At 46.2% G+C, this 19178-nt stretch overlaps 1 protein-coding gene across 1 annotated transcript in view; it reads right to left on the bottom strand.

Annotated features, from left to right (window-relative positions):
• Positions 1-814: 814 nt before the first annotated feature.
• Positions 815-19178, bottom strand: part of LOC142151490 (zinc metalloproteinase-disintegrin-like VLAIP-B) — a 312990-nt gene continuing 294626 nt past the window's right edge. Inside the window, exons 22-24 of the mRNA XM_075207197.1 lie at positions 10532-10606; positions 9607-9669; positions 815-1093 (exon numbers count right to left, since the gene is read on the bottom strand). Of these exons, the coding sequence (XP_075063298.1) occupies positions 1067-1093; positions 9607-9669; positions 10532-10606 (165 nt within the window). The 3' untranslated portion in view covers positions 815-1066. The remainder of the gene's footprint in view (positions 1094-9606; positions 9670-10531; positions 10607-19178) is intronic.

Here is a 19178-nt window from a genome sequence, read left to right as displayed (position 1 = left end):
TAGATCTATCCCATTAGCTCCGTAAATATAGGTGTGAAAGATCAGCAAATCCAATAGAACAGAGTGAACATAAACTGTGTTTGGACAATGTATGTGCATTCTATGACATTCTTCAAGTAGTAGTAGAGTTTTATTTAAAAAAAAAAAACTGCACAATTTATTACCAATTCATATGCAATCATCAAATAATGGTATAATAAAAGCCATCTCAGCATTAATGAATTACAAACTTTTAAACTTTTGTGTATTTTTAAGGTTTGTACCTCGGGGACATTGTACATTGTTAAAGGCACGATGAGAAAGGAACAGTACATTGAGTTTGTTAACAATCGTCTTATCCCCAGAAAAGAGAGTGCTTTCCAGGCCATAATGGCTTATTAATGCAAGACGGGGCACCATGACATACGGCAAAATTTTACAATAAACTAAAAAAATCCTAATTCATTGTCCAACCACTGTAAAAATGTATGCAGTAAAAAGTAGACATATAGAAGCTTTCTTTGATAAACTTGCACGCAGAAGTCTAGTGTGCATAGAGAAAATATTTCCACCCTATAAAATTTATATTCATTCTGACAAGTTTCTTTTATTTTAAATTTAGTGTTCTCCTGACTAGACTGTGCAAAAAAATTGCTGTTGAGGGAAACAGGGCTATTGCCGGATTTGAAGCGATCTACACATGTTCCAGGACCCAAAGAGACCTCCCCCACTCCCCCAGTGACAGCCCAAGTGGCTGTCCCTCCCGTGGGATTCCCCCTGTTAATATTGTGGTAATGCCATCATAAGCCCTGACCCATCGACTTGAAAACTAGGTGAGTATGTTAAAATATACATTAGTTTCCCTTTAACACACAAATGAGCAGACTGGGTAAAGTGACCTAAAGAGATAAATATTTCAGCAATAACAATATAATAATAATATAATAAAACACACACGGTACAATCTTAGTATCACTGCTTTCAAGTGGTTTGAAAAGACAAATAGCACCCAGTATCATTTACAGGTGTAAATATCTGTGTCCCCAGGGGTTGGGCTACATGTTTCCTCTACGGTCTACAGCTCATGTTATCTTCTCAGGTTGGGCTTCATAGCCTGAAATAATAAAAAGACGCTGTCACATGGAGAGCGGATATGAATAAACATCAGACGCAGGACAATAATTAAGTCTGTTGTAGACTTCATGGGATGCGCGTCCCGGGTGGGCCTCTATTTTTATTTTTTTTTAAAACTTAAAATATAATTCACATGTGTTATTCCTTAACTGCATAAAGCACAAGCTAAACATAGCTCTTCCCCAAACACTGTGGGGGGAATTCAATTGCCGGCAATGTTGCACGTGGACCTCGTGACATGCACATTGCCAGCAAATACGGTCAAAATCTCTGCTCACTTTAGGGTATAAGGAAAAATAAGCAGAGATTTCTGTCAAATCTCTGTTGTGGAGGTTCTCATGGACGTTCCGGAGACACTAGGCGGCTAATTGAATTCCCCCCTTTGCATCACCTAAGTTTCCCTATTGGCCAACTAGCCCAGCACCACGATTTAGAGGGCAAAATCTAATCTTCATCTCACAATAGTCATTTCACACCTCTCCATCTTTAGACCTGTACACGCCATAACAATACTGCAGACTCCTCTCCTACATATTTTAATGATTACTGCTCTCTTGGTGGATATTTTATTGACCCACCATGAAAATTCCTAGGTATTTTCTTCAGTTGATTTATATTTACTGGTGTTTCTTTTAAATCTAACTATATGGTTCTTTTTACAATAAAAAAACATACTCCTATTGTTCTAGTGTGTATTTATTATAACTGTGACCATACATGAAAACTTGCTAAATGCAACAAAAAACTTCATAATGTCCAACTCTGCCCTATAGATGCAGCTTAATTAGCCTGCACAGCCTTAATCTGCCACAAGGTGGTGCAAACTGCAAACCTTGTAATACAGCCTTTTTATTTTACTATTTGATTCTAAATAAGAAGATGTGAAGTGTCTGTGTGTCAATAGTTACTTTATCTGGGTGAGAATTTATGTATAGTTGTTTATATTGTTACTATACTTATAGTAAAGTTGCAGTATATTCAACAGCACTCTGCCTATGGCTTCTGATCAACACGATGAACACAGGACACAACAATGTACAGGACAGTTAGTGCAGGCAGCCACTAGATGTCCTTACAGAGTCTGATAATCCTGATTCCTAGATAGAAGTGAAATTGTGACAACATTTCATGTTAATAAAGTTTTGCAATGGAACAGGTTGTTTCTTAGAGATGCAAAGTTCTGGTAATACAATCTTGGAGTTCCATGCTTGCTTCGCACTATGGGGCGGTGATGGTCAATTCATTCTGTCATGTGGTGGGGTTGGGGTAGGATTGGTAACACTTTGGGCCAAATACCACCTGCAAAACGTGCAAAATTTTGCAGCCAAATGTGAAACAAGGTCAATATTTTGCTGAACAGTCCTAAAAATCCCTGCTCTTTTCTACTGATTAGCTACATTATAGAGCATTAGATTATTCATGATATGTATAAGCCAACTGCTACAAGCCTCAGGGTTTTAAAGACCCTATTTAGCATATCAACAGGTTAAAAAGATATCTACAAACTTACTGTTTATGAGCCACTAAGTTTTGTACTATTAATAATGAGCAGCATCCACTTTTTGGCTCAGAACTAGGGATGTGCACCGGCGACTTTTGGTGTCTCGTGTTTTGTGTTTTGAATTTTCGTGATGTTTTGGGTTCAGATTTGTTTCGCAAAACACCTGCCGAAAGGTTTTGGTTCGGATTTAAGGTTTTGGATTTTTTTTGAAAAAAGCATAAAAAGTTCAAAAATCAAGTTTTTGGGCTTATTTTCACTCCTACGCTATTATTAACCTCAATAACATTCAATAACAAGCATTTCCACTAATTTACAGTGTATTCTGAACACCTCACAATATAGTTATTAGTCCAAAACGTTGCAACGAGGTATCTTTCTGGACTGCGTAGTGGAGTGGTCCCCACAATATAATAAGAAAACCATCAACTGGTCTTAATCGCACCAAAAAATGTACCTGGACTGCGTAGAGGAGTGGGTCACCACAATATAATTTAAAAACCCTGAACTTGTATGATTCGCACCAATAAATGTATCTGGACTGCGTAGAGGAGTGGGTCACCACAATATAATAAGAAAACCATCAACTGGTCTTAATCGCACCAATAAATGTACCTGGACTGCGTAGAGGAGTGGTCACTCACCACGATATGAATTAAAAACCCTGAACTTGTATGATTCGCACCAATAAATGTATCTGGACTGCGTAGAGGAGTGGGTCACCACAATATAATAAGAAAACCATCAACTGGTATGAATCGCACCAAAAAATGTACCTGGACTGCGTAGAGGAGTGGTCACTCACCACAATATAAATTAAAAACCCTGAACTTGTATGATTCGCACCAATAAATGTATCTGGACTGCGTAGAGGAGTGAGTCACCACAATATAATTTAATAACCCTGAACTTGTATGATTCGCACCAATAAATGTATCTGGACTGCGTAGAGGAGTGGGTCACCACAATATAATAAGAAAACCATCAACTGGTATGAATCGCACCAAAAAATGTACCTGGACTGCGTAGAGGAGTGGGTCACTCACCGCAATATAAATTAAAAACCCTGAACTTGTATGAATCGCACCAATAAATGTATCTGGACTGCGTAGAGGAGTGGTCACCACAATATATATAATAAGAAAACCATCAACTGGTCTGAATCGCACCAAAAAATGTACCTGGACTGCGTAGAGGAGTGGTCACTCACCACAATATAAATTAAAAACCCTGAACTTGTATGAATCGCACCAATAAATGTATCTGGACTGCGTAGAGGAGTGGTCACCACAATATATATAAGAAGAAAACCATCAACTGGTCTGAATCGCACCCAAAAATTTACCTGGACTGCGTAGAGGAGTGGTCACCACAATATATATAATAAAAAACCCTCCACGGCTCTGAATTTCCCCCCCAAAAATTCTGGGCTGTGTAGTGGGGTGGCCCCGGTACTAAATTTGATACCGGGGCCACAATACCTCCTTCAAGTTCCAAGTGAAGTGTTTATAACATATTAAACTACCCTAATTCTAGCACGTCAAACCCTTTTTGTTTTAAATAATGACAGGGCATTTAACTTTTGATTAAATTTTTTGAATTTGTTGACATTTTCATTTACTTTTTGAACATGGCAAACAACTGTGGAATGGTCACATAATGCCAAAAAAATAGTTGCAAGATGAAATTGTTCTTGGGCCCTCCCACCCACCCTTATGTTGTTGAAATAGGACATGCACACTTTAACAAACCAATCATTTCAGCGACAGGGCCTACCAAACAACTGTGGCTGAAATGATTGGTTTGTTTGGGCTCCCACACCAAAAAAACAATTCATCTCTCCCTGTACAAACTAAACAGGCTCTTCTGAGGAAAGATGTCGTCCTCATCCTCAACCTCTGATTCCTCTCCACCTACAGTGTGTACTTCCTCCTCCTCACACATTATCAATTCGTCCCTGCTGGACTCCACAACCACAGGTCCCTCTGTACTATCTGGAGGGCAGTGCTGTACTTCATTGAGAAATTGATTATTCATTTTTATAAACATCATTTTTTCAACGTTGTGAGGAAGCAACCTCCTTCTCCGCTCACTGACCAGGTTCCCCGCTGCACTAAAAGCTCTTTCCGAGTACACACTGGAGGGGGGACAACTCAGGTAAAATAGAGCCAGTTTGTACAGGGGCTTCCAAACTGCCTTTTTTTCCTGCCAGTAACAATATTGACTGTCTGACATGTCTATTTGGATGGTGTCAGCAAAATAATCCTCCACCATTTTTTCAATTGTGACAGCATCCAATGCAGCGACAGTAGACATGTCTGCAATGGTTGGCAGGTCCTTCAGTCTGGACCAGATGTTATCAGCATCCCCGCCAGCGGCTCTTTTAGGAAAACTGAGCTTTTTCCTCGCAGCCATAGATGTGGAAGAAAATGAGGGTGGAGCTGTTGGCATGTCACGGTCCTCTTCAGAGGACAATCTCCTGACCAGAAGGTCTTTGCACCACTGTAGACTTGTGTCCGCCAGAAACAGAGACACAACATACGCTTTAAACCGAGGATCGAGCACGGTGGCCAGAATGTATTCCTCTGACTTTAAAAGAGTGACCACCCTCGGATCCTGGCAAAGCGTACGAAGGGCTTCATCCACAAGAGCTACATGCTTTGTTGGATCGCAATGCTTTACCAGCTCCTCCCTCACTTTCTCCAGCTGCTTCTGCAAAAGCCTGATCAGGGGAATGACCTGACTCAAGCTGGCAGTGTCGGAACTGACTTCTCGTGTGGCAAATTCAAACGGCTGGAGAACCTTGCACAACACGGAAATCAGTCTCCACTGCGCTTGACTCAGGCGCATCCCCACTCCTTTGCCTATGTCTTAGGTGGCTGTGTAGGCCTGAATGGCCTTTTGCTGCTCCTCCATCCTCTGCAGCATATAGAGGGTGGAGTTCCAGCGCGTCACAACCTCTTGTTTGAGGTGATGGCAGGGCAGGTTCGTGCTTTTTTGATGTGCCTCTAGTCTGCGGTAGGCACTGGCTGAATACCGAAAGTGTCCAGCAATTTTGCGCGCCACCGCAAGCATCTCCTGCACACCCCTGCCACTCTTGAGGTAATGCTGCACCACCAAATTAATGGTGTGTGCAAAACATGGGACGTGCTGGAAATTGCCCATATTTAATGCCCGCACAATGTTACTGGCATTTTCTGACACCACAAATCCCCATGAGAGTCTAAGTGGGGTAAGCCACTGGGAGATAATTTCCCTCAGTTTCTCTAATATGTTGTCAGCGTTGTGCCTCTTATTAAAGCCTGTAATACACAATGTTGCCTGCCTTTGCACGAGCAGCCATTTTGTAGATGCTGCTACTGATGCAGCTGTTGCTGTTGCTGCGGAAGGCGATGCATCTACCCAGCGGGCTGTCACAGTCATATAGTCCTTCGTTTGCCCAGAACCACTTGTCCACATGTCCGTGGTTAAGTGGACAGTGGGTACAACCGCATTTTTCAGAGCACTGAGGACACTTGATCGTACTTCTCTGTACATTTTTGGTATCGCCTGCCTAGTGTAGTGGAATCTCGACGGGATTTGGTACCGGGGACACAATACCTCCATCAACCCTCTAAATCCCACTCCACTGATGGCGGACACCGGGCGCACGTCTAACACCAACATTTCAGTTACAGCCGCAGTTATACGCTTTGCAATAGGGTGACTACTATCGTATTTTGTGGTCATGGCAAACGACTGTTGAACGGTCAATTGTTTTGTGAAAGACTTAGCGGTCTTACGACTTCCCCTCTGGGAATATCACCGACTAACAGCAGCAACAGCAGCAGTGGCAGTAGTAGGCGTACCGCTGCAGGATTCCTCGGATGAATCCCGTATTGGAGAGGACTCAGACTGGCTGCTGACTTGGGCTGCAGGACTCAATCTGATGGAGATCGTGGAGGAAGTTGACGAGGAGGGTGTTGCTGGTGTGTATCCAACTGGACCACGGGATTTAGGTGTCCCTGTACCGATGACGGTCCTAGCCCCAGTTCCTGAACTAACCACTGAACTATGAAGGTTATTCAGGTGACGTATAAGGGAGGATGTCCCTAGGTGGGCAAGATCCTTACCCCTGCTTATTTGAGCTCTACATAAGCTACATATGGCCATACATTGGTTGTCCGGATTTGGATAAAAATAACTCCAGACCGAAGAGGTGAATTTTTTGGTCTTCTGACCAGGCATGACGATGGGCTTTTTCATCCCATGGACATCAGCTGTGGTGACCACTCCTCTACGCAGTCCAGATACATTTTTTGGTGCGATTCAGACCAGTTCAGGGTTTTTAAATTATATTGTGGTGACCACTCCTCTACGCAGTCCAGGTACATTTTTTGGTGCGATTCAGACCAGTTAATGGTTTTCTTATTATATTGTGGGGACCACTCCACTACGCAGTCCAGAAAGATACCTCGTTGCAACGTTTTGGACTAATAACAATATTGTGAGGTGTTCAGAATACACTGTAAATTAGTGGAAATGATTGTTATTGAATGTTATTGAGGTTAATAATAGCGTAGGAGTGAAAATAAGCCCAAAAACTTGATTTTTGAACTTGTTATGCTTTTTTCAAAAAATAATCCGAAAACAAAACCTTAAATCCGAACCAAAACCTTTCGGCAGGTGTTTTGCCAAACAAATCCGAACCCAAATAACCCAAAACCTCAAGAAAATCCGAATCCAAAACACGAGACACCAAAAGTCGCCGGTGCACATCCCTAGTGTGTATATGATATATACTGTAGTTGTGTAGTGAATCATCTAGAGTATTCTAACAGCGCTTTTCTTTCTAGTGGTCTCTGGTACAGGGGCGAATCTAGAAAATGGTTGTACCCCAGGCGATTTAGGGGGGGCGATTTAGGTCCCGTCCCCTTTCTGACTTCTGAGGCTGCCGGCGGCTGCACGCTATGTGCAGGTCTGCTTGGCAGTGACAATGTGCTGCCCGGTTGCTCTGATTGCATTTTAAACACAATCAGAGCAGCCGGGTAGCACACTGTCACTGCCGAACGGACCTGAACATAGCGTGCAGCTGTCGACAGTAAGCCCCCCCCCCTTCCCCTGGATCCGCGACTGCTTTGGTATATTGTATGGAGAAATATGTAAGGCTTCTGTGAACAGCAGCAGAGAAGGATTTACATTTATTGATGTGAAATATATATATATATATATATATATATATATATATATATACATATATATACATATACACACACATACACACGCACACACACAGTGGTGGAAGTGGGCTGGTAGACTGTAATATGCCATACCGCCACTTCCGCTGCCTTAATTGTAAAATTTTTCAAAATTTTCACTTTGACCACTGTGTATATATAGATATTGGTTGGGGGGGGCGTCAACCAGTGTGTTAGCGGGGGGGGGGGTGTCAACCAGTATGTTAGCCTGGGGCGGCTGGAACCCTTAATCAGGCCCTGAGCACAGCACAGCACAGCACGAGATATAGCAGGACAGAGGACCACCTAACACAACCTCCCTCTACCCTGATCAATGCCCGAGTGAAGATGGCGGCGGCTAGCGGGGAATTTATAGAATACGAGTATCGCGAGATCAGACAGCGGGATTATGACTCAGAACCTCGGTTTCAGTTTTGCAATTGGCGGGAATACCCGGATCTGTCTCGGATCCGGCTCGGATCGGCAATGTTCGGGTGGGCTCGGATTTCATAAATCCGAGTGCGCTCATCTCTAATGGAAAGTGTGCGCCTTTACATGGAAAGTGTTCGTGTCTATATGGAAAAAGTGTGCACCTTTACATGGAAAGTGTGCACCTTTACATGGAAAGTGTGCGCCTTTACATGGAAAGTGTTCGTGTCTATATGGAAAAAGTGTGCACCTTTACATGGAAAGTGTGTGCCTTTACATGGAAAGTGTGCGTCTCTACATGGAAAGTGTGCGCCTTTACATGGAAAGTGTGTGCCTTTACATAGAAAAAGTGTGCGCCTTTACATGGAAAGTGTGCGCCTTTACATGGAAAGTGTGCGTGTCTACATGGAAAAAGTGTGCGTGTCTATATGGAAAAAGTGTGCGCCTTTACATGGAAAGTGTGTGCCTTTACATGGAAAAAGTGTGCGCCTTTACATGGAAAGTGTGCGCCTTTACATGGAAAGTGTGCGCCTTTACATGGAAAGTGTGCGCCTTTACATGGAAAGTGTGCGTGTCTACATGGAAAAAGTGTGCGCCTTTGCATGGAAAGTGTGCGTGTCTACATGGAAAAAGTGTGTGCCTTTACATGGAAAGTGTGCGTGTCTACATGGAAAAAGTGTGCGTGTCTACATGGAAAAAGTGTGCGTGTCTACATGGAAAAAGTGTGCGTGTCTATATGGAAAAAGTGTGCGTGTCTACATGGAAAAAGTGTGCGCGTCTATATGGAAAAAGTGTGCACCTTTACATGGAAAGTGTGCGCCTTTGCATGGAAAGTGTGCGGGTCTACATGGAAAAAGTGTGCGCCTTTGCATGGAAAGTGTGCGCCTTTGCATGGAAAGTGTGCGCCTTTGCATGGAAAGTGTGCGCCTTTGCATGGAAAGTGTGCGCCTTCGCATGGAAAGTGTGCTTCTTTACATGGAAAGTGTGCGCCTTTACATGGAAAGTGTGCGTGTCTACATGGAAAGTGTGCGCCTTTTCATGGAAAGTGTGCGTGTCTACATCAAAAGTGTGCATCTTTACAGGGAAAGTGTGCGTCTTTACACTCATCAGGAGTATTTTTTGTCGCGTGAAATGCTACAGATATTTGAATCCTTACATTATCCCATTATAGGGTCTTTGATAATAAAACGGTGCTAATAGAAGACATGTGCTGTCACCCATAGCATCCAAATATTAGATTTCATTATCCTGACTCCACTTGTTTGCTAGAATGTGATATCTGATTGATTTCTATGGTTACACCTCATCAGTTCTCTAGCGCTGTAATAAATGGTTGTGTTTATGACATACCTGTGGTGGGGCCGGAGGGTATACTGGTCTGGGTGGAGGGGCACTGGAGGGCTTCTGAAATGCCTAATATTAAACAGAAAGTGCAATGTTAGAGGAAACCAGGAACCAGGGCCTGTCCCCCTGTCCAGAGCCCCGGTCTTCCCATGAGGTCACCCCTCTGGGGTGACTGAGATGGACCGCAGCTCATCTCCTAGCCAACATCTTGCCTCATCCACCTCTCCTCACACTCCGGTCAGAGGCCACACTTTACAATGGCCATTTGCAAGCCAAAGAGTAACACTCAATGGGACCACAGTAACCAACTGAGGGTGGAGTAGAAGCAAGAGAGGAATCCTTCTCCCTCTCCTGACTGCCTGTCACAGCGGTCCCCATACACTGACGGTCGGGGGATAAGGCTTCTAGGACAGTTATTGCAGAAAGTGTCTGGTGCCTGGAGCATCAGGGGAAAAGCTGAATCTATGCGCAGTTCCTGTGGCTGCGCTGATTGGAAGGAACAGCTCAGTTAAACCATAACGTCTAACTAGGAGTTATTGTTTAAGAGCTCATGTACACTTTTGTTGCCTTTTTCAGGAATTATCAACACATTAAAAAGAGGATGAATTGTGCTGTTGCGTTTTGACATTTTATAACGCGGCACTACCTATATCTCATGCGTTAATGCTTGCTACCAGAACGCTATATAGTATTTGTATAAGCACAGCACATGCGTGAAAACGCACCTAAAGCAGGCATTAGTTTTCATGCATTTTACCTATTTCCCTTGCGTGTATATGTGAGAGCGCTCTGAACGGGTACTGCAAGTCATTGTGTGTCCTTTTACACATCAACTGTTAAATATTGACTCAGCTTAGTATTTCCTGTTCTACATCACCGTGCTTCAAAATACTGTAACTCCTTAAGGGTGTCACTTCTGCCCTATACTTACATGTGGCACCTGTGGTTTCTGAGACTGGGCTGGGGGTTGAGGAGGGTACGCGGCGTTCCCATTATATATCTGCGTCTATAGGATCAAAGTAGAGAATTAGACACATCAATCACACTAGAAACCACAAGTTACTGTAGGCACAGTTCTGTTAATTTTCAATGTTCAGCTGGGAGCGCTCCTTTAAATTGTTAGAGCAAGGCACAAACTATTTCTCCTGTGTAAATGCGTGATAACAGGACAGTGGATGGTAGTGGTAAAAGCACAGCTCATATAAAGTGCATTGAAGATGCATTCAAAATGTGTCTACAGCATGCATATTTTTTCATGCTTTTTACCTATTTCCCTGTGTATATGTGTGAGCGCACTAAGGGGGGAATCCAGTTGGCCATGAGGTGCTGCCGGACATCGTCTTGATGTCCGGCTGCGCACATTGCCGGCTAATATAGTACAGAAATCTCCGCTTATTTTCCCTCGCATCTCTAAGGGACCTCAGGGAAAATGAGCAAAAATTTTAGTGAAAACTCTGACATGATCTGTCCGGAGACCCATCGTGGCACCTTGTAGCCAATTGCACATACTTGCCTACCTTTGCAGGCTCCCTCCAGGAGATCCCTGAAGAGGGGTGTGTGTGTGTGTGGGGGGGTTCGCGAATTGCATCATTTTGGCCCCGCCTCCAGTGACATAATGCCTGTTTTGGGTCTTTTTACAGTGGTAAGAAGACCCAAAGCAGGCATTACATCACGGGGGGTGGGGCCAAAACGCTGCAAATCGCTAAGCCCCACCCCTCCACCCATACACCCCTCCATAATGGCTCTGTAGTGGGCAGATGCGGGAGAATTGGCAACTCTCCCGGGATTCCAGAAGAACTACCCGGAATTTGGGAGTCTCCCGGACATTCCGGGAGAGTTGGCATGTATGCAATTGCATTCTTCCTTAATGGGTATTGCAAGTCATTGTGTGATAATTTATACATCAGTAGTTAATTAAATGTTGAATCAGTGAAGTATTTCCTGTTCTACATCAGCATGTTCCAAAATAATTTCTTGAGGGTGTTACTTCCTGCCGTATACTTACATGGGGGACTTGTGGTTTCTGAGACAGAGCAGGTGGTTGAGGAGGGTATGCGGCGTTGCCAGAATTATTCTGCATTTATTGGAACAAAAGAAGAGAATGAGGTAAATCAAATTACTCTAGGACAAAAAGCCTTTCCCTGTAGGAACAGCTTCCTAAAGAGGAAGTATTGTGTTTGCTGCTTTTACCATAGAGATTTAATAAGTAAATACGTTATATTCGGCAATAAAGAGGTGGTCTACCTTCAGACATATCCACCGGCAATCTTTTACTAAATACATTGCTTTATCTCCCATGGTTTCTTTCTGTGCTTATCACCAAAACCTTTATATCATGCAGGCAGTGTTGTATATATTATAGCCTTGAAAAACCTCTAGCGAAATCTCAGCTTCTTTGCTGACCACTACTACAGAGTGGTCAATATGTCCACTTCCTGCCTATTCATTTTCTGTACAATGTTCCATGTTTCTGCTGCTCTACTAAACTCTCTTCCACTATTGTACACTGTCCTGTCAGCCACTAGATACTGCCGACTGACCCCACACTTCTACTAGATCCTGCTGGTTAACCCCACACTTCTACCAGATCCTGCCGGCTGTCCCCATACTTCTAATAGATACTGCCGGCTGTTCCCATACTTCTACTAGATACTGCGGGTGACCCCACACTTCTACTAGATACTGCGGCTGACCCTACACTTCTACTAGATACTGCGGGTGACCCCACTTTTCCACTAGATACTGCCGGCTGACCCCACACTTCTACTAGATCGTAACGGCTGAGCGCACACATCTACTAGATCGTAACGGCTGAGCACACACTTCTACTAGATCGTGTCGGCTGACCCCACACTTCTACTAGATCGTGTCGGCTGACCCCACACTTCTACTAGATCGTGTCGGCTGACCCCACACTTCTACTAGATCGTGTCGGCTGACCCCACACTTCTACTAGATCGTGCCGGCTGACCCCACACTTATACTAGATCTTGCCGGCTGACCCCACACTTATACTAGATCTTGCCGGCTGACCCCACACTTCTACTCGATCGTGCTCGCTGACCCCACACTTCTACTCGATCGTGCCGGCTGACCCCACACTTCTACTCGATCGTGCCGGCTGACCCCACACTTCTACTAGCTACTGCCAGCTGACCCCACACTTCTACTAGCTACTGCCGGCTGACCCCACACTTCTACTAGATCCTGCCGGCTGACCCCTCACTTCTACTAGATCATGCTGGCTGACCCCTCACTTCTACTAGATACTGCCGGCTGACCCCACACTTCTACTAGATCATGCCGGCTGACCCCACACTTCTACTAGATCATGCCGGCTGACCCCAAACTTCTACTAGATCATGCCGGCTGACCCCACACTTCTACTAGATCATGCTGGCTGACCCAACACTTCTACTAGATCGTGCTGGCTGACCCAACACTTCTATTAGATTCTACCGGCTGACCCCACACCACTACTAGATCATGCCGGCTTACCCCACACTACTACTAGTACATGCCGGCTGACCCCACACTTCCACTAGATCGTGCCGGCTGACCACACACTTCTACTAGATCGTGCCGGCTGACCCCACACTTCAACTAGATACTGCCGGCTGACCCCACACTTCAACTAGCTACTGGCGGCTGAACCCACACTTCTACTAGATCCTGCTGACTGACCCCACACTTCTACTAGATCGTGCCGGCTGGCCCCACACTTCTACTAGTACATCCCGGCTGACCCCACACTTCTACTAGATCGTGCCGGCTGGCCCCACACTTCCACTAGATCGTGCCGGCTGGCCCCACACTTCCACTAGATCGTGCCGGCTGACCCCACACTTCCACTAGATCGTGCCGGCTGACCCCACACTTCCACTAGATCGTGCCGGCTGACCCCACACTTCCACTAGATCATGCCGGCTGACCCCACACTTCTATTAGATCGTGCTGGCTGATTACACACTTCTACTATATCCTGCCGGCTGACCCCACACTTCTATTAGATATTGCCGGATGTCCCCACACTTCTTCTAGATTGTGACGGCTGACCTCACAGTTCTACTAGCTACTGCCAGCTGACCCCACACTTCTATTAGATATTGCCGGATGTCCCAACACTTCTTCTAGATCATGCCGGCTGACCCCACACTTACATAGTGTCAGGCGCCGCTCGGCGGCCGCCCGCCCGTCCATACAAGAACGTCTGGTTGCCTAGCAACCAGACGCGTCATTTCCCCTTCCTTCCGGCCGGCCAGCCCAGACCCAGAAGCGTCTCCGTTGCTAGGCAATGGGACGCTGCAGATATAGAGTGCTACGGCGCTGCCCTATGACTAGCGCTACGGCGCTACAGCTATTACAGCACCACTAGTGCTGAGGGCATTGGTTAGCAGCCCTATTTAAGTGCCTCTGACCTCACCTCCTGTGCCAGAGTTTCAGGTCCTTTCCTGTCCTCCAGCGTTCCAGTGTTCCTGTGTCTATCTGTTTCCTGACCCTTGCCTTCCTCCAGTTTATTGCCGTTTGCCTGTGACCATTGTGACCCGGATTGCCTTGACTACCCCTTTGGATCTCCCTTTGTACCTCGCTGTCAGAACGTTATCGACCCGGCTTGACTCACACCCCGTTTGTATTCTCCTTGTGTACCTGCATTACCCGCATCATTGCTGAACCCGCCTGTCTGATATCCCTCTCGTGCTTCGCTATCCGACTCGTGGAAGGACCGCGACCTGCGTGTTTCCTGCAGCCAAGTCCATACCTCCTTGCGGGGGTCCCTGGTGAACACCAGGGGCACGTTAGACTCCGCGCCTTCCTCCGAGTAGTGCCAACGATAGCAGGTACGCTATACTAGTCGTGACAGTAAACTCTGGCGATGACTACCGAAGGAACGGGGGAACCCTCAGCCCGGGACCTTCTCATTCATTTGGCTCAGCGAGTAGAACAGCAAGAAGCAGCCCAAGCACATCTCCTACAATGTGTTCAAGGTATCGCTACACGCTTCGATGCCTTACAAGGCTCCCTGCCTGCTGCTCCTGCCATTACCACCGCCCCAGGGGCGTCCGCCAGTGTGGTTACGGTATCCACTGCAACTTCTGGCATGCGTATCCCCACACCTGAAAAATACGATGGAGATCCCAAGAAATGCAGGGGTTTCTTGAACCAGTGCTCCATCCAGTTTGAGTGCAATGCAGGAGCATTTCCTTCAGAGCGAACGAAGGTGGCGTTTATGATCTCCCTCCTGAGTGGTCAAGCACTAGCCTGGGCTTCGCCTTTGTGGGAAAATGGAGACCCTCTTCTTAATAACACCGGCTCCTTTATTGAAGCTTTCAGGAGAGTCTTCGATGACCCTGGGAGAGTAGCCTCTGCGGCCACCAGCTTGCTGAACCTGCGTCAAGGCAACTTATCTGTTGGGCAATATGCCATCCAGTTCCGGACCTTAGCGTCAGAGCTGAAATGGAACAACGAGGCGCTGGTCGCAACTTTTTGGCAAGGTCTAATCGACCGTATTAAGGACGAACTAATTTCTCGGGATCTCCCCTCTGATCTTGATACCCTAATTGCGCTATGCATTAAAGTAGACCTACGTTATCAAGAACGCACCCAGGAACGTCCTGTCCCTAAGCGAGTGGTTCCTCGTCTGGCTCCTCAATTTCAAAACCCAGTTTTGCCTATGGATGAACCCATGCAAGTAGGACGGTCTCGTTTATCCCCAGAAGAAAGAGAGAGGCGCTTCAGGCAGCGTCTCTGCCTTTACTGTGGCGATTCCGGACATGTTCTCAAGGTCTGTCCTAAGAAACCGGGAAACCCGTCCTCCTAAACGGTAGCAGGGAGGCCGGTTTAGGAGTATCCACAGTTGCTCCCTACTCAAAAAACACCCCTGAGCTTCTTATGGCAGTCACCCTGAGCACCCCTAGAGGTCCCTTCTCCACCACGGCCTTTGTGGATTCTGGCTCCTCCGGGAACTTCATTTCTGCCACTCTCATTGCTGGGCTTCAAATTCCAACTCTCCCCTTGCCTCAACCATTATCGTTAACAGCAGTAGATGGGAACCGTGTCAGCAGTGGCTCCATCTCCTACATCACGTCACCTATTCGGTTAATGGTTGGAGTCCTCCATAGCGAGATGATTCAGTTGTTGGTGTTGCCAAAATCCATCAATCCCATTATCTTGGGGCTTCCATGGCTACGAAGACACTCTCCGCAGATGGATTGGGACCGAGCTCAGGTTACTCGTTGGGGTACAGAATGTCATCATAGATGTCTACCTAGTGTTCTGCCTCCTGATTCCCAAGTTGTTGCTCAGTCCACGGTTACGGAAGTTAGCCTTCCAGCTGCATACACCGACTTCCAAGATGTATTCAGTAAAACGGAGGCCGAGTTATTACCTCCCCATCGGCCCTGGGATTGCTCCATCACTTTGCTTCCCGATCAACCTATACCCAAGGGGCGAACGTATCCCCTTTCTCACCCAGAGACCCTGGCAATGTCCCAATATATCAAGGAGAATCTGGAACGTGGTTTTATTCGCAAGTCTACCTCTCCTGCTGGGGCTGGATTCTTCTTTGTCAAAAAAAAAGACGGGTCCCTGCGCCCATGCATTGACTATAGACCCCTGAATCGTATTACCATCAAGAATCGGTACCCGTTACCTCTTATCTCTGACATATTTGACAGAATCAACGGGGCTCAAGTGTTTACTAAATTAGACCTACGAGGGGCCTACAACCTCATTCGTATAAAGAAGGATGACGAGTGGAAGACCGCCTTCAATACGAGGGATGGGCATTTTGAATACCTGGTAATGCCCTTCGGTCTTTGCAATGCCCCCGCCATCTTCCAGAATTTCGTTAACGACATCTTTCAAGATCTATTGTACACCTCCGTAGTCGTTTATCTAGACGACATCCTAGTGTTTTCTAAAGACTTGAGTTCTCATCAAGAACAAGTGAGGGAGGTCTTACGAAGACTGCGCAAATATCATCTTTATTGCAAATTGGAAAAATGTGTTTTTGAAGTTCTCCAAGTGTCCTTCCTTGGGTTCATTGTGTCCGGCTCCGGGTTACAGATGGATCCCACCAAGGTGTCATCCATCTTGAATTGGCCTCAACCGCAGAGTCTTAAAAGTATCCAAAGATTCATTGGATTCGCCAATTATTATCGACAGTTCATCCAAGATTTCTCGTCCATCATTGCTCCAATTACAGCATTAACTAGGAGATCTGCCAATCCTAAGATATGGTCTCCAGAAGCTGTTTCTGCCTTCACTATTCTGAAGAAAGCCTTTTCCTCTGCCTCTGTGCTCTCTCAGCCGGATCAACAGCGACCTTTCTTTGTGGAGGTGGACGCCTCTTCAATAGGCATTGGAGCCGTGTTATTCCAAAAGACACCTTCAGGTACCCACTCTCCATGCGGGTTCTTCTCCAGACGATTTCTTCCCAACGAGATTAATTACGGAATCGGAGACAAGGAGCTTCTCGCTATTAAAGCAGCCTTGGAGGAATGGCGGCACCTATTAGAGGGAGCCCTATATCCAGTTACCATCTTTACAGACCACCGAAATTTGACATTCATTCGGGAAGCTCGCTGTCTGAATCCTCGGCAGGCCCGCTGGGCATCATTCTTTGCTCGCTTCAACATGATTCTTACCTTCTGTCCAGGTGCTAAGAATGGGCGGGCAGACGCTCTATCTCGTTCTTTTGATGATACAGACCGCCTGAACCCATCAATTCCTCATTGCATTATTGACCCTTCGAACATCATTGCTATTACCAATACGGTGAAGGATGTTCCGCCCACAGGACGATCATTTGTGGAACCACAATTACGACTCAAGGTGTTGCGTTGGGCCCATTCGTCCCGTATCGCGGGTCACGCGGGCATAAAGAAGACCACATTCCTTCTCTGCCGTCGGTTCTGGTGGCCTACCATACGCGCTGATATACGGGACTTTATTGCAGCATGTACCATTTGTGCCCAACACAAAACTTCCAGGAAGGTCCCTGCTGGGTTGCTCCAGCCCCTACCTACGCCGGATGCTCCCTGGGAGAGTATAGCCATGGATTTTATTACTGACCTTCCCTGCAGTTCTGGATTCAATACTATCTGGGTTGTCATTGACCGATTTTCTAAAATGGTGCATTTTATTCCTCTTTCAGGTCTACCTTCAGCCAGTCACTTAGCCGACACATTTATCAAGGAGATCTTCAGACTTCATGGCTGCCCTAAGGAAATTATCTCTGACAGGGGAGTGCAATTCATCTCCCGGTTCTGGAGGGCTTTCTGTAAAAAACTGGGTACGGAGTTAAAATTCTCATCGGGATATCACCCCCAGACCAATGGTCAGACCGAGCGGATCAACCAGGATTTAGAGACTTTTCTCCGTTGCTTTACCGCTGATAATCAAAGCAGATGGTCGCAATTCCTTCCCTGGGCAGAATTCTCACACAATCACCATGTCCATGAATCTACCGGGTTTTCTCCATTCTTTATTGTGACCGGGATGCATCCTATTATCCCAGATCCATTTCCCAATTCTTCCTCCTCTGTTCCAGCGGTGGACTCACTTTATCGAGAATTCTCTATCATTTGGGCCACAACCAAAGCAGCTCTACAAAAGGCATCACAGCACCATAAGATCTTTGCAGATCGCCACCGTAGGGCTACTCCCCTATTGAAGGTAGGGGATCAAGTATGGCTTTCCACTAAAGACTTAAAACTCAAAGTACCATCTATGAAAATGGCTCCACGTTTTATTGGTCCTTACATCATCTCACAAGTTATTAATCCAGTGTGTGTTAAACTAAAGCTACCGGCTTCTTTACGATGTCATAATACTTTTCACGTGTCCCTACTCCGGCCATTGGTGCTTAACAGGTTCTTTGTACCTCCATCTCGACCTCCTCCGGTTCAAACCTCCTCTGGAACAGAGTTTGAGATCAGCCGGATCCTGGATGTCCGCATTCGCTACGGGCAACAACAGTTCCTCGTGCACTGGAAGGGATTTGGCCCGGAAGAAAGATCTTGGGTGGATAAACCGGACCTTCACGCTCCTCAATTACTTAAGAGATTCCTCCAAACAAGGGGAGAAGGAGGAGGGCATACTGTCAGGCGCCGCTCGGCAGCCGCCCGCCCGTCCATACAAGAACGTCTGGTTGCCTAGCAACCAGACGCGTCATTTCCCCTTCCTTCCGGCTGGCCAGCCCAGACCCAGAAGCGTCTCCGTTGCTAGGCAACGGGACGCTGCAGATATAGAGTGCTACGGCGCTGCCCTATGACTAGCGCTACGGCGCTACAGCTATTACAGCACCACTAGTGCTGAGGGCATTGGTTAGCAGCCCTATTTAAGTGCCTCTGACCTCACCTCCTGTGCCAGAGTTTCAGGTCCTTTCCTGTCCTCCAGCGTTCCAGTGTTCCTGTGTCTATCTGTTTCCTGACCCTTGCCTTCCTCCAGTTTATTGCCGTTTGCCTGTGACCATTGTGACCCGGATTGCCTTGACTACCCCTTTGGATCTCCCTTTGTACCTCGCTGTCAGAACGTTATCGACCCGGCTTGACTCATACCCCGTTTGTATTCTCCTT

The sequence above is a fragment of the Mixophyes fleayi genome, chromosome 4 (genome assembly GCF_038048845.1).
Source record: "Mixophyes fleayi isolate aMixFle1 chromosome 4, aMixFle1.hap1, whole genome shotgun sequence".
NCBI classification, from domain to species: Eukaryota; Metazoa; Chordata; class Amphibia; order Anura; family Limnodynastidae; genus Mixophyes; species Mixophyes fleayi.
Note: the sequence above shows the minus strand (reverse complement) of the source record. Positions and strands in the feature narration are given on the sequence as shown.